The 14,219-nt window shown below is 48.9% G+C and overlaps 5 protein-coding genes across 5 annotated transcripts; 1 reads left to right on the top strand and 4 right to left on the bottom strand.

The window, feature by feature from the left end:
• Nucleotides 1-231: 231 nt before the first annotated feature.
• On the bottom strand, nucleotides 232-616 carry EI90DRAFT_2098824 (uncharacterized protein). The gene has a single exon (XM_039052580.1). The coding sequence runs from the start codon at nucleotides 508-510 to the stop codon at nucleotides 292-294; it is 219 nt and encodes a 72-aa protein (XP_038922046.1). The 5' UTR covers nucleotides 511-616; the 3' UTR covers nucleotides 232-291.
• Nucleotides 617-2,699: 2,083 nt separating this feature from the next.
• EI90DRAFT_2099878 (uncharacterized protein) lies at nucleotides 2,700-3,847 on the bottom strand. Its single transcript, XM_039052582.1, has 2 exons — nucleotides 3,559-3,847; nucleotides 2,700-3,501 (listed from the first exon to the last, which is right to left on the bottom strand). Exons 1-2 carry the CDS (start codon nucleotides 3,578-3,580, stop codon nucleotides 2,930-2,932), a joined length of 594 nt encoding a protein of 197 aa, XP_038922045.1. The 5' UTR covers nucleotides 3,581-3,847; the 3' UTR covers nucleotides 2,700-2,929.
• A 2,756-nt stretch (nucleotides 3,848-6,603) lies between these two features.
• Nucleotides 6,604-7,448, top strand: EI90DRAFT_3012469 (uncharacterized protein; the record flags this gene model as incomplete). Its single annotated transcript, XM_039056565.1, has 3 exons — nucleotides 6,604-6,744; nucleotides 6,807-7,025; nucleotides 7,068-7,448. 3 exons carry the CDS (start codon nucleotides 6,604-6,606, stop codon nucleotides 7,446-7,448), a joined length of 741 nt encoding a protein of 246 aa, XP_038922044.1.
• Nucleotides 7,449-7,891: 443 nt separating this feature from the next.
• Nucleotides 7,892-8,227, bottom strand: EI90DRAFT_3012468 (uncharacterized protein; the record flags this gene model as incomplete). The annotated part of the gene is made up of 1 exon (XM_039056564.1): nucleotides 7,892-8,227. One exon carries the CDS (start codon nucleotides 8,225-8,227, stop codon nucleotides 7,892-7,894), a length of 336 nt encoding a protein of 111 aa, XP_038922043.1.
• A 3,548-nt stretch (nucleotides 8,228-11,775) lies between these two features.
• EI90DRAFT_3036466 (uncharacterized protein) lies at nucleotides 11,776-12,455 on the bottom strand. Its single transcript, XM_039058706.1, has one exon. It carries the CDS (start codon nucleotides 12,368-12,370, stop codon nucleotides 12,044-12,046), a length of 327 nt encoding a protein of 108 aa, XP_038922042.1. The 5' UTR covers nucleotides 12,371-12,455; the 3' UTR covers nucleotides 11,776-12,043.
• Between the last annotated feature and the right edge of the window lie 1,764 nt (nucleotides 12,456-14,219).

The raw sequence follows: 14,219 nt of genomic DNA, 5'->3' as shown, positions 1-14,219 counted from the left end.
CTTCCACGGACACGTTCATACCAACTATCAGTTCCTTGGATTGACATGACGTTGTGCAAGAGTCCCTTTGCTACTCTTCAGTCCAATTGCATCTGCCGTGACCGAACCCGCCGATCCCATCGCCATAAACATCCACGACCAGCCGCCCGCTCCCGTTCTGCTGTGCAATGAAGGCACGATTAAAATGAATTCAAGTGCGTTACGACCCGCCCGAATGCCTCAGCGGCTTGCTCGCCACTCAATTCACCGTCACAATCCATCCCGATTTTCTCCACATCGGTTCGGTCCTAATCAGGCTTTGCACGCTGTCTTACGATAGAGAAGAATGAAGCCACGCACAATCCATGCGCGAAGTGGGTGGCGCGATGCTTCTACTTTGCGCACCATTCGCGCTTTGTCAAACCCAAAGCACTTTGTGCATTTAGAATAAAAGAATTGCAAATTTATGAAATACATCCTCCCTCCCCCAGAAACGTACATTGCTACATGTGGCCATCGTGCTTGATTCATAGACAGCTCACATTATAGCTAAGGGGGTGATCCTATCGAATCCCTCGCTTAGTTTCCATCTGCCCCTTTCCTTACTCTGTTGTCTTCCTTGCGGTCTCAGTCTCCCACACTAGGCCCACTAGGCCCGGCACCTCATCTGCCCATTTCATTTATAAATTGATGAGTGGCGCAGTAAGGAGTAGCACAACGTGGTTGCCCAGGATCACGGCAGAATGGTTCTACTAATAATTTGCAATCCACTGTCCAGACGACACAATGACGAGATGCACTTTACGCTGGCATCGAAGGACCCTTGTGTTGCGGCTGCTGCTGCATCTCAGCTTGCACAGCCTGGTGGGGTCGATCGCTTTGCGCACAATCTTTGGATGAGAACATTCGTTTGCGTCCAATCCCACCCTCTCCGTTCCGATCTGCTGCTCTACTCGCTTGCTGCACGATCGAAGCAACAACCCTGATCTCCGAATTTCAATTCTTGTCGAACTCTACCCAAGCTTCTTGACGTTCACACATGAACGTAGCCAAGGTATACGTTAACGTCGCGATCATACCGTCAAGTGCGAATTGTTATCGGGGATGATTGGTCGGATTTAGAACAGACTTGTTGTAGGATGTCAAACGAGGCGTACTTTCACGCTACTCTTGAGGGGATCTGTCTTGATATCATGCGAGAGCTGTCTCCGGTGACACTTTTCACGAGGATACCGGTCTATATGGTGGACAGATGCCCCCCTACGTCTTAGCCAGTAACCGTAGGCTGGGAGGGGGTTCAAACGTTTGATGGGCGCCACATGGAAGGCCTTTGTAGTTCCCAGCCGGCTATTGTGTGGCGATCAAACCATCCGACCATCAGTGATTGCGCATGGGTGCCCGTTAGCCACTAAGATCGCGAGTTCGATGACAGGAACGCCATGCGAATCGGGAAAGCATTATGGCAAATGCCATCATGGACGGGATATTGAAGAACCTCGCTGGATTGCGCTTGTCTGCACCACTTTGTTACAATGATTCGGGCAATCACTAATTTTGTCATCGTTCGTCTTTAGCGTCCCCACACATGGCACACCAAAGCACTCTCCTATCGCAATACGCCACTTTCTTTGACCCCCCGCAAAATCCGTTCACCCTCCTGCTTATGTAACTGGCTCACGAACCAGCCGCTTGTCTGAGACAGAAATCTTCAACTGAAATGAATCGCCAGGAAACTTGAGAGTCCCACTAACGCCATATTGTTAGTGACAATCAACGCTTTAACGGCAGCATGGAGTTGCTTCCCAGCAAGCAACACTTGTCGATGTATGGGGGACCATTTGGAATGCATCATTTGAATGCTACAAAGGTTTCCTAATTGGGCCGGATGCAATGGTGCGGTGACATTTCTTCCTATCCGGGCCTCAATGAAATTTATCTCACGCTCTCACGAAATGTTCAGATACTTTTATTTTTATTTCAATTCAAACCCTTCGTATAGAAAAAAAACAACCATTTGAAAAACAAAAACAACGCTTTTAAATTACGCGATTCGAATCATGTGGTTGAGTTAATGTTACATTCAATACACTTGTGGGAAATTTGCAAAACTACGTTGAATAGCAAATATCAATCGAACAGTCAGCAAGGAAATTACACTCCGAGTTGTCTGTTCGCATACACCTACCATTGAGGTTGCCCAGCAATGAAGCAATGCGGGGAAAGACTTAGTTAGTTATCACATCCGTATCACGTTCAATTGCGGGATCTGAGTGTGCTTCAATATTCGCGCATGAACACCGCATATGATTGGAGGATCTCACTTCCCTACATCTCAGTGAACCCTTACATAAGTGACTGGAACGGCCATCACGCTGGTCGAGTGCTCCAGATGGGTGGCACTACCACAGTGCTGGAGTATTGTATTTTGACAGGGAGCGTGAGGGCGAAACCCAACATCATAGCTTTAAGGAAAGATTGGCGGCCATTGTGAAGAGCGTTGATAATCACGCCCAGCGCCGGGGGATCTCGGCCTCTGGCCATCATCAAGTGGTACTAGTGACGCCGGGGAAGTTTCAAGAATCAGATTTAGATCAAGATCCAAGCTTTTGGTCCTTCCTCCCTTTGTTTTCCCTTTGATCAATGAGGCGAGACTTTGCAAAGCGAACGGACTGCACTTGAGGAAGGTGCTGAGGCCATCGACAGTCCGAGTCCTGTTGTGGGTTTCCCCCCCTGGGATATTTTTGTCTCGTTGATCTGATTTTTTCAGCTCATCAAAAGGTCCTGCCACCGAAGACAGTGAGTGACCAACGCAAATAAAAAGGTGATTCCTGGTTCCTGGAAACCCAAAAACTGGAAGTTGCGAAAGCTTCATATGGAATCTGGAATTGAACCGGTTCCTCCGCCATGTAGCCCATTGTTGAAAAGCCGGGATCTACAACGGCGATCCAGACTACGAAAAAGGGCAGAAAGGGCGTAAACTACATTGTTGGGCACCCCGTGCAAAGTGATTGGGGCTTGGACGGAAGGGAGTCGGGTTAACCTGCAATGGACACGGTGGAGCAGAGACGCAACCCTGACCGCAGTCGGTGGAGTCCTCGCTCAGTGTGGAGCATGGAGGGGAATTCAACCCTGCGTATGGTCGGCTGAGAATGCACTTGCCCGATAGGCCGACTAGTGTGCATCCAGTATTTGGAGGTTGCCAAACGCAATGCCTGCTCTCGCTCACCAGTAACTCCGACTCGGTCATGGAACCAGGTATGACCGAAGCACGCAGTAGCATTGTGGCTGGGACCATGGGACCAGCTGAAGCAGCCTCCGTTAGGCCGCGGCGTGTGTGTACAATCATCCGTAAATATCCCGACACCAAGGGATTCGGAGAAAGAAGTGAGACGGAAGAAGCAGCAGCCTTGCAAGCCGACGCTACGAGTAGCGCAGCGATTCGCGGCATTGCTTCTTGATACTTCAGCCGATTCTGGACGAGCGAACAGACGTAGGAATCCGATCGGCCCACGAGTGTCGGCGCTAAAGCGCGAGAACTTGAGAAGTCAAAAAAATAATAATAATAATGAGATAACTAACAGCCGATGATGGATCGGTCCATAACTCTAGCCCATGATACCAATATGTAAGATATATTGCACAACCACACGCACGTATTGGGGTTTCCCAGCACATCCCTGACCGGCCAGAAGGGTCAGAGATCTGGATTTCCTACTGGCGGGTGCGCAACCGACTCCCCTCCCAAGGTACGAATGAAGAACGCGGCCCGAATGGGGGGGGGGGGTGACGAAAAGTCACTTGTAACCCCCAGCAACCAAAGTATAGTTATCCGTTAATTAACCCCCAAGTTAGAAACCGGTGGAGGGCCCTAAGCAAATGATTGCGCCTCAAAAGCCCTTGCAACCAGAAAGAAAGGCTGCCATGCATACAGTACTATATGTTCCCCATGCAATCCAATATGAGGTCGTAAGTCTAAGCGACGGACCAGGAACGGACAACGACAGCTCGGCAACGAGGGACTTCGAATTGGCCGAGGTGCAAGGTCTTCCAAATCTGAACCGAAGAAGGATGTTATCTCGTAGCTAACGCAGATCCGTGTCTTTGTCCTCTCTCTCTCTCTCGCGGTGGGTTACATATGCGCAAAATGCACGGAATGTGGCCGATACATACGACACAAAGAATCAATGAGTTATATCCAAAACAAACCACAAAGGGGTTGTGCAGTAGTCGGACGGAAGACAACTGCGGGGAATTCGATCCTTTGTGGGTACAACAACCTCCGACAGGCAAAATATGCAATATGCAAACTGGGAACGAGTTGGTTGCTGAAACTCCAGATTCAAGCGGAAGTAGCCGTTGCACTTGCTAGCGACGAACGTGCGTAAAAATGTGCGTTTCTGCTGTGAGACTGAAAAAGACGAAGGCCAGTGAACAGCCTGCAGTTTTTACAAAGCGCCATGATTGAAAGAGCGTGAGAACTTCGAAATTTACAGGGGTACTTTATGCATAGTAACTGCCAGCTGGCGATAACTATAATTACCTCGATATTGAACACGGCGTAAAACCCCTTTTCGTGATCGTCCGACGCATATATACCGCATAATCTTCAGACGGAACATTTGTGAGTTTTTACAGAGTAAGTATAAGTACTAACTCTTTTATATACGTTTATCCGCTGCTCTCTTTGTCCAGAGGCGGCACATAGGAATCAGATTCTTCGAAATTAGATGGATAAAACCCAAGGGGAGTGATTCAGTGAGGTGTGTTGGCTATTGGTGGCCCAAGCGCGAGTTGCAGGGTCGATTGATTCCCGGCAAATTCCGACATTTTTCGTCCAAACACAGAATGGATGATTGAAATTTCGGGCATCAGCCACAAACGCATCTTGCCGGATACGAACTTCACGTGTGGTCAAGAAATCCAAATCCCAGAAAGGCTACGGCAGCAACTTCCATTTCTCGATATGTACTGTGTGGATCGTGAAAGTGTTTAGCTAGGCACACCCGTAACAATCATAACAACAATATTCGGCCAAATCCGCGACAATATATGTAACAACGAACTCCGCCAGCAGAAACAGCACGATCAAAAAATATTGTACACTTTTCCACTCAGTTCGCCCTCGTCCCTGGGCCCAAGTGTGAACCATGCGAAAAAAAAGTAATATTGTGACACCTCTTTTGACGAAAAGAGTTTATACTCCATCGAACACGCCTAAGTGTGTATAGAATCAGCAAAGAGGAAAAGAGTATAATTAACAGAGTTGGGAAACCTAGGACAAGATCAAACTGAAGAAGAGATATGGGGACAATGGAATATGATATGCTGATATAAGGAAAGAGGCACGTGTGAGTAAAATGCACTTCGGGAGGTGTAACCAAAAGAAGAAATTGATTATGGGTATGAGGCAACTGAGAATGGATAGTGAGGTCGGCGACAATATATGGGGGAACATGGAACGGAAATAGAGTTGCTAGAAGAGGACCAGGCAGGGTCGCACATATCAGTCAATCAATCAATCAAACAAATCAATCAATCAGTCGCGGAAGGGAAAAAATGTAGAAGAAACCAACGACTCAGTACAGAGAATCGAATCAGACCAACAAATCAACCGAAAATGAGGAAGTGAAATCGAAGCCAGAGCCCACAACTGACCAACAAACCAACATAGGAACGAACGAACCAAGACACTCTTTCTCGCCATGCTTGTTCGAAATAACCAGTCAGTGCAACGTTAAACAGACACACAAGACTATTTTGAGAGAGAAGTTCACACAACGACGACAATGGCCGTCAGAACACCAAGAGAGTAGCACGCCGAACGGACACAGAAGGGAGTAGAGGCGGGGAGGGAACTGGATACAAGGACATGAAAGAAATGGAGAGCGGGCAGGACTAATCGGGATATGTGAGTTGCGAGAATAGCGGGTTACGAGTCGCGCGCGAGCGATTTCGGAAAGCAGCCAAAAGCGAAAATAAGGTACTAGCACCTCCCGTCATCATCATTCACCCTCGATCAAATCTCCAAAAAGGGATAATGACCAAATTCAAACAAAGCAACCAAAGCAACGAAGCACCAAACTTCCAACTTCGGCCTCAGCAGTCAGTTGGTACCCTAGCCGAAGCCGGATTCCGAAACCGATCAAAAGTTCATAATCCTCGCACGAACAAAACTTCCTTTTCCCCTGAAATGGACGGGACGAAAGGGGCAAAACAAACGGATATGGAAATGGAAATGTGGATAACGACGACACGAAATAGGGAACTGCGGGAACGAGGAAGTAGGAAGGGAGCGGGCGGGAATGCGGGGTAAAATCAATGATAAATTCTACCCGAATGCCCGAAACTGGATTTCAGTCCCATCAAACCCATCGCCTTCGTTGACAAGTGCATCCCCTCTTCTTCCTCGGCCTCGATCATCCTAGATGCCTTTTTGGGGTTAGGAGCAAGGAGATGCGATAAAAAGCCCCGAAAGGGTAGGAAGGGAATGGGAAGGTAAGTGCAATAGACTGTTGCGCCCAATCGATCGACCGAAGAAGCGTCGTTGGTTCGGAAAGTGGGAGAGAGAGAGAACTCCATGCTTGAGTGAACGTGGAGCCAAGATCACCGCAAATGAACCCTAATATGGATCTCGGACGTCGATCATTTATGGACACGATCGCCTGCCCCTCCGGGCATGGCATCCGATCCTTCGGTCGATCCAATTTCCATTTCGTCCCATTGGCCCCACTGCATCCAATTCCAACTACTCGCTCGCTCACAAAGGTTCCCACGCATACCCCACTCGCCCTCACTGCCACCACTCAACTCATCTCCTCGTCGGATAGGTCTGCCAACTAGGCGGCACACCACTTCCCCACTGCCATACGGATTACTGGAAGGGCCCCCGGGAGGTCCACCATGGGAATCTCCATAGCCACCGCCGCCCGCACCGCCAGCGCCTCCCGGACCCGGACCATGTCCACCGCCTCCACCCATATGGTGTTGGGTGGGACTCGTTTGGCCTTGACCATGTCCATGTCCAGGCGGACCAGGCGGGCCTTGAGGTCCACCTGCAGCCGCCGCAGCTACCATCATATGACTCGTAGCAGGATGACCGTGATATTGCTGAGAAGGGTGTCCAGGATGGGGCGGAGGAGGACCATATAAATCATGTGTCGAATGAGGATGAGAGTGATGGGATAGATCCCCTGGTCCGTGAGGCGGTCCTGCAGGCGCATAGGGTGCGCCCGCAGGCACTTCAGCTAAATGATGAGGGCCTGTTGGTCCGCCTGGTCCTGGATGAGCACTGGGATGAGGATGGTGGTGCGAAGGATGAGGGAGGTGAGGCGAAGTTGGCGAGAGGGATGGATTACGATGGTCTCTTGGAGGACCACCGTTCGCTGAGGGACCAGGGTTTGGATGGGATGACAGTGACGAAGAACCAGTTCCGCGACGAGGACGCTTCGCATCGGGAACGGAGGGAGTAGGAGGTTCAGACAACGGATCATCATCGGAAGATTGTTGAGGAACGGGTGGTCGTCCACCACGAGAAGATAAACCTATATTGGGAGACGTCGATACTGTCCCCCCACCATTCGCAGCGTTTGCATTGTTGGAATTTGCAGATGAACCGTGTTGGGAGTTCAGACAGGCTTGAATGAGATTCTTTCCTTCTGGCTGAGTGACAAGTGGTTGAAGTTTGGCTGTTGTGAAGGTATAAACGAGGCCAGTTTCGGAAACGACGAGTAACAAAACTTGAGTACCCGTAAGGGTAGAAAGTTCATATGCCTAGTTTGAAAAGAAAAAAAAAACGCGTTAGTAAACGATCGCAATTCATAAGTTCCCTACTTCAAAAAGCGACAAGCAGTCACAGAAAGCGAGGCAAGAGTTCGTGTGCTCCCCGAAAATGTAAAAAAAATTAGGATGGAGATTAAAAACTCGCCTTTTTCATGATTCCAGCTTTTCGCTTGCTGAACGTAATATGTCTGCGACTCTTATCTTGAATAAACTCGATCTTGATCTTTCGTCGGCCAGCCTTTTTATCACTCTTTTTCCCACCACTTGCACCATCTTCCTCATCCTCATCTTCTTCTTCATCGCCATCTTCATGCTGGAATTGATCAACACCTGGCGCTCCACCGCCCGCTGCTACGTTTGCAGTCGTAGAGGTAGGCGAAGGATCGTTCCCATCGAGAGGACGAGCGCGTTTGTTCCGGATAGTTGGAGAAGTGGTCGATGTTTGGGGAGGGTTCGCGGCTGTAGACATATCGAAATGGGGTAGTCCAAGTAGAACTTGATAACTTGAGAGGAAAGTGGCAAGATGTATTAGTTGTAGTTGTCGCTGTTGAGGAAGGAAAGCCCAAAGTTAGAAACTCGTTCAAAGTATTGAGGAATCAGAAATGTGTTTGGTGTCGATGTGGATGACAGTGAGGAGAGAAATGTTTGTGGTAGTGGAGAGGTGGAGTAGAATGTAATCGCGCACGCGTGAGAGAGGAGAGGACGTCGAGGTCGCGTCTGTCGAGCGGAAGGAGGAAAAGGCTGGAGTAGGAAGGTGCGACCTCTTTTGGGTTGTGGTCTTTTTCCGGAGGGATTAGATATAAGAGGGGAGAGGAGGGTAGGTGAATGTCTGAAAGAGGCAACTCACGAGATGGGCGGGTTCCAAAGAAATGGAAGGATAAGAGAGGGAGGGGGATTGGTCGCTGTTGAAAGATGCTTGAAGGACGAGATGAACGTCGAGGAAGGGGGATGATTGGGAAAGGGGGAGAAGAGCAAAGGAGGGGGAGTGTATGCTTGACTTCTACTTTGGGCGTTTTAGTCTGCCAGGGGTCGTTCTACTTTGGGCTAGACATACAAATCACTTGCCAAATTTGACTCCGAACTGCCTTCTACAGGAATCTTCTCCCGTACGGGTGGAAATGATGCCTATTGAATGAAATCTATTCATCTTTGTATACATTTGTTTGCATCCAGTCAAATACTCATTCAAACTAACCAAATCATACAAAACTTAACGTAAGCCCATCTTCATTCAATCTTTTTTTTTACAATAGACCAACAAAACAAACCAATAAAATCAATACAAACTTGCAAAACGAGTGGCCACTAAGTATTTCCGTATCCGGCTATCACGCGCCATGGACCCCAGATTTTTTTCCCTCGCTTTTCTCTAAGGATTGAATTAGGGACCCTGTTGCAATTCTTTGCCGATCCCTCCTCATTGGTCCAATCGTTCACTCTGCTGACAAACTTTTGATTCAGTTTCTCCTTGAGCACGAAAAATTCCCACTTTCGTCCTTTTTCCTCCCCTCCCATCCAATATAATTCCGAAATTACCCAATTCGGGCAGTGTTGCCCGTTTGCCTCTTGAACAATAATTTTCGTTGTTACTTACAATTCCCCCCTATGTAACTCAGTTGTGCTCATTCAACTTTTATTTCGGCTTTCACCTTCCTTACTTAGCCCCCTGTCCTTCCCCTCCCTCTTCTCTTTTACACGAGGTGTATCAATTCATATTGGGGAACAGCCGAGAGCGCGCGCTCATACTACTATCATTCCATTCGCTTCGCTTGTCAACGCCCACTCTAAGTGCTTCCTCCTCAAGGGCGTGTCAATCGTTCAACGAGATAAGAAAGATGTCTTTCTTGCTCGATCATGGCAACTTCCACGTTGTGACAATTCCCTGGCAAGTCACTAAACGCCTAGATGAAATGTCTGCAATCCTACAAAATTCTAGTCCCCATGCCTCGCCGTGCTCGCTGCACAAGTGCCTGGCAATCCAGAAGCTAACTCCAGTGTAATAGCAAGGTTAACTTTTTGATGATGATAATGATGATGATGCAAGGATGCGTAAGACCCATCATCGCAACACGTATGGCTGACTCTACGGCGGGACTACTAATATGCTAGTAGTAAGACCGCTGTACGGCCCCCGCTTCTGCGCTAGCTTCGTCATCGCGAGTTTATCGCTGTGGCGCATAAACCACGAAATCATGCATAGCTAGCCCAGCCCGATGATCGTGATCACGATCACAAATCACGATCATGCACGCACGATTTTGCTCACTGTTCACTGTTCTGCATTGCCTACTACCTAAGCTCCGTGCCGCTTTGGGGGGGGAACACGTTTTATGAATTTAATTGTACAGCCAAGTTGATATTTCCATGGCTGTACAATACCGTATCGCAAATATTACTACGATCCGGCCAAGTCTAGGCTCTCGTGCCCTAGAAAGAACTGGGCAAATGCTCCACGCCAACCCCATTTGCGCAAGTAATGCAGTAAGGACGACCCCCTTACCTTCATCGGAGTGTTGTTTCACTACCGCCGGGTTTAATTTCGTTCTCCACTTCAGGAACAAACGAACGGCTCAGCTTAGCGTACGTTAGCGTAGCCAGCTGTGTTATCCGGGATCTATATTGCAACTTACTCTATTCACTCATTTCATGTATCAAAACGCCCAATAACGCGGATCCTTCCATCCCAGTTCTCCCTCCCCCCCTTACACACTCTCACACCAACCACGTAACATCAGCCGATTACTCTGCTCCAACTGACCTGCATTTCTAAACCCAAAATCCTTATTACATCTTTTCATCCACATCGACCCCGACTTCGAGGGGGCCCGATTCCCTACCATCAATCCAATTATAACACAGCGTACGCCTTTCCCCCAAAAAAAGATCGCGCTTTCGAAGACCACCCCCCGAACACCGAACAACAATACCCGCAATACTTAACGTGCAACAACCCCGATAGTTGGGTTCAACTTTTTTTTTCTCTCCCTCCCAACGATTATTATGCATCATACACCTTATCAAAAGAAAGATATATCAACATTCATTGATCCCTGACCGAGCATCTGAACATTTTTTCTTCCGCCACGCTCTCCTCCAAACCTTCCATTCATCCCCCTACCCAATTCTCATCCGCCCATCGATATCCCCACACAGGTTCTCTCTCCAAATCGATCTGATTCGTAAGGACCGACCAACCGGGCGGCGAACCATGGAGCGCCACCCTATGCTTTCCCTCAAACTCCAGTTCCCAGTTCCCAACTCCCAGCCCACCCCCCCAACTCCCATTTCCCTCTTCTCTCCCGCCCACTCACACCCTTTCCCCTCACCTCCCTTCTCTGAGCTACAGATGTTAGTATAAATGATAATACAATTCCTTAATCTCAATCGAGCCACTTCTCCCAGCCCAGCCCAGCCCAGCTAGCTATCTACATACTATCCAGCTTCTATCAATAAAATTCATAAGATCAAAAAACGGGTGGCGCAACCACAGACCCATGTGAACTGCAGCTTTGAGTTCGGTACCGCGGCCCCCCCTAGCTTGACACACCACCACATCAATCATGCGTGTACATGCTCACATTTTGCAACCATTGACGATCGATATCGGCGGCACGCGCGCGCACACACATGCAAGAAACTATCCCCCCCCCTCCTTTATCCTTAGGTGCTTCTTGCGCTGCGAAAAAAAGGATGAATATAGCTATGTAAATACGTTTACAACAGAGTTTCAGAACAAACTCAGCTAGCGACGTAACATGCATACGTTAGTCGAGATCTTGGAAAAAAAAAAAATAAGGAATCCCCAAATCTCGACCGGACGCGCGGCGCGCAATTCATCGAGAACCAAATCCAATGCCGTCTTTGTCCACACGTACGCTCTGCAAAGGCTAGTACACAAGTGGTAAACGTACGTAACTGTACACATATGCAATTTGCAAAAACCAATGGGCATGGCGCATGTGTATATGCATTGTATTAACTAGCTTTTAATTTTTTCTCTTACTTGATGGTATTGATCGATTCTTCTCTTGACGTTCCCGTACGCGTGGTACTGTACGTGAGAGGCACCGGGGGCACGAGGCGCATGTACTTGCACACACTGTAACGCTGATTGATTGATCTAGCTTAGCTATCGAAGCTGATATTGGTTCCAAGAGAATCTTAATGATAGCACGTACGTAAAGATAACCTCCCCTCGTAGCGATGCCGCCCGACGCATCCTTATTCGTTTGCGTCCCTCCGATTAAACCCAACACACAGTTCTTCCACATGGATGCATCATGCATCACAGCCTAACCAAAAAAGGCCTATCATCCCTAACGCCAAACAACACAACCCACTTACATCCCTCCCCTTTCTTCTTCCCTACCACCTCCCTCAAACTTCCTCCCACGCCTCCACCTCCACTTCCACCACTTCCACCACCACTCACATTTCCACCTCCACCACTCCCGGACAATATAGGATGTTCATTGACAAGATTCTTCCAGTTTTCCGTATTATGAATCCAATTCGTATCTGCGCTCAGAGTAGCGAGGACCGTGGAAGGGAGGTCAACTGCAATGGTTGGGATCGAGTTGGATAAAAACGCGTGTCTGAGGTCTGACTCCATGCCGAATGCTGGTTGAGACGGAAATTCGAATCCGGAGACGAAGGAGAAGGGGAAGGCATCGGGAAGATCATATCAAGGGGGGGGGAATGGATGCAGGGGTGTGATAAAAGGGTCGATCGAAGTCGCAGTTGCCATCGTTGTTGTCGTCGCCATCATTCAGAAAGGTAGGATGAAGAAAAGACCAAAACGGAAAAAGAAAAAGAAAACGTCAGTAACCAATTTGGATATTAATGAATTCCATCAATCCAGGACGGAAAGCCAAGCAAGCACCCGGTCTTGGACAAAACAGGCAGGCAACGGAAGGAAGAGAATGGGGCATATGGGGGGGACCCTCAAGAAGCGGAAGGAGAAGAAGAAGAGGCCAAGGCCAATCAAGAATCGGGGAACGAAACGGATCTAGGAACGGATCTACGTCTCCTAAGAAGCGAGATATATGTGAGCAACAAGGAAAGAGGGAGGGGTTGTAAAAGTGCGGTCCCGCTATTGTAATTGCGGCGTCAAATTAATGTCAACCCTTCGTCGCCCCGTCGGTTGGTTCCATGATGCGCACATCCGCGGGCGCACCCGCACCCTTTCCCATGCGCGGGAACGGTGGATAAAAAAAAGTCAAAAAGCCAAACAACGAGGGGGTCGAGGGGTTTAATGAACACTCTTCCCTTCACGACGGGCCCAGAACCAATGATCCGTGCAAAGTGGGGTTCCCTAACCGCACTTCATGTCGTCCAGCGATCAACAGTAAGTAATGACCGCCCCCGATGAGACGGAGAACGGGGGGAGTGTAAGATCACGGGAGCGGGGATGATCCAAGATGTTCGGTGAAGGAAAATGAATGAATCCACCCAAAATGAACTAGTACTTGTTCAGGTTCCCAAGGGGAAAAAAAATAACTCCCATCCGACGGAGGAGTTCCTTGGCGAATCAAAAATGAAACTTGAGAAGATCATAATGAAAAGTGACGCAATAATTGACGGGAAGCGGAAAGAGGGTAACTAGAGCAGCAGGGGAGGTTTTTGAGAACCCGAGGGGTCACGTACGTAACAGAATGGAGGGCAAGTGTCCCTCTCCGTTGTTGACCATAGAGTGCTCACAACGCTCGCGAAAAGAGAGCCCGAAAGGAAGGTAAGAAGCGATTGGGAAAGGATCAAGGGATTAAGCAAAAGTTGAGGGTCCTGTGCCGAAGGGACACACGCCCTGAGACGTGCACCTTCGAACGGCAACTGTTTTTTTTTTACTTAATGACCAAACGAACAAGGAGATAAGTTCGGAGTCGAAATTCGATTAGTGCCCGTCGCCCCGACCGTGGTTGGCATGTAGTCCTCATCAGGAGAATTACGTGGACATACGTACGTATGACGTCCCGTAATTACTTTCCCCCTATTTGGTGCTCCATTACCCTCCAAGAGCGTCGTGACGTGGCGAATGACGAAGAAATGATGCACGGCGCCCGCGCCGCAAGCCCATATACCATGCACACCCGTCGCCGTTTTATCTAATGTGTTCGTTTTGCGTCACGAACGGACAGCGCTTCGCGATGAAGAAGCAAAAAGCAAATCGAAACCGAAGCGAGCAAGAAAGAAAGAAAGAAAGAAACGAACCCAGAATCAAAGAAGAGCAAAAGAAGAAGTAGGCTCGCGTTGGTAAATGCGGTGACATGCGGGGCAGTGGCTTGAGAAGAGGGAAACAACCCTGCAAGTGACCACGCGAATTCCACGCGAACAAGGGGGGTTGGGGGGGACAACGCAGCCACCGCCGCAATAACGCAAAAAGCACGGGCATGTTCTCCGGGTCGAAGAACGCGGACTCCGAAGAAGAAGCGAAGACCGAAGACTCGGAGACAAGAACGGGATAT

The sequence above is a fragment of the Cantharellus anzutake genome (genome assembly GCF_015039405.1).
Source record: "Cantharellus anzutake strain C23 chromosome Unknown EI90scaffold_5, whole genome shotgun sequence".
NCBI lineage: Eukaryota > Fungi > Basidiomycota > Agaricomycetes > Cantharellales > Hydnaceae > Cantharellus > Cantharellus anzutake.
The sequence above is the reverse complement of the archived record's forward strand: the minus strand, read 5'-3'. Positions and strand labels throughout refer to the sequence as shown.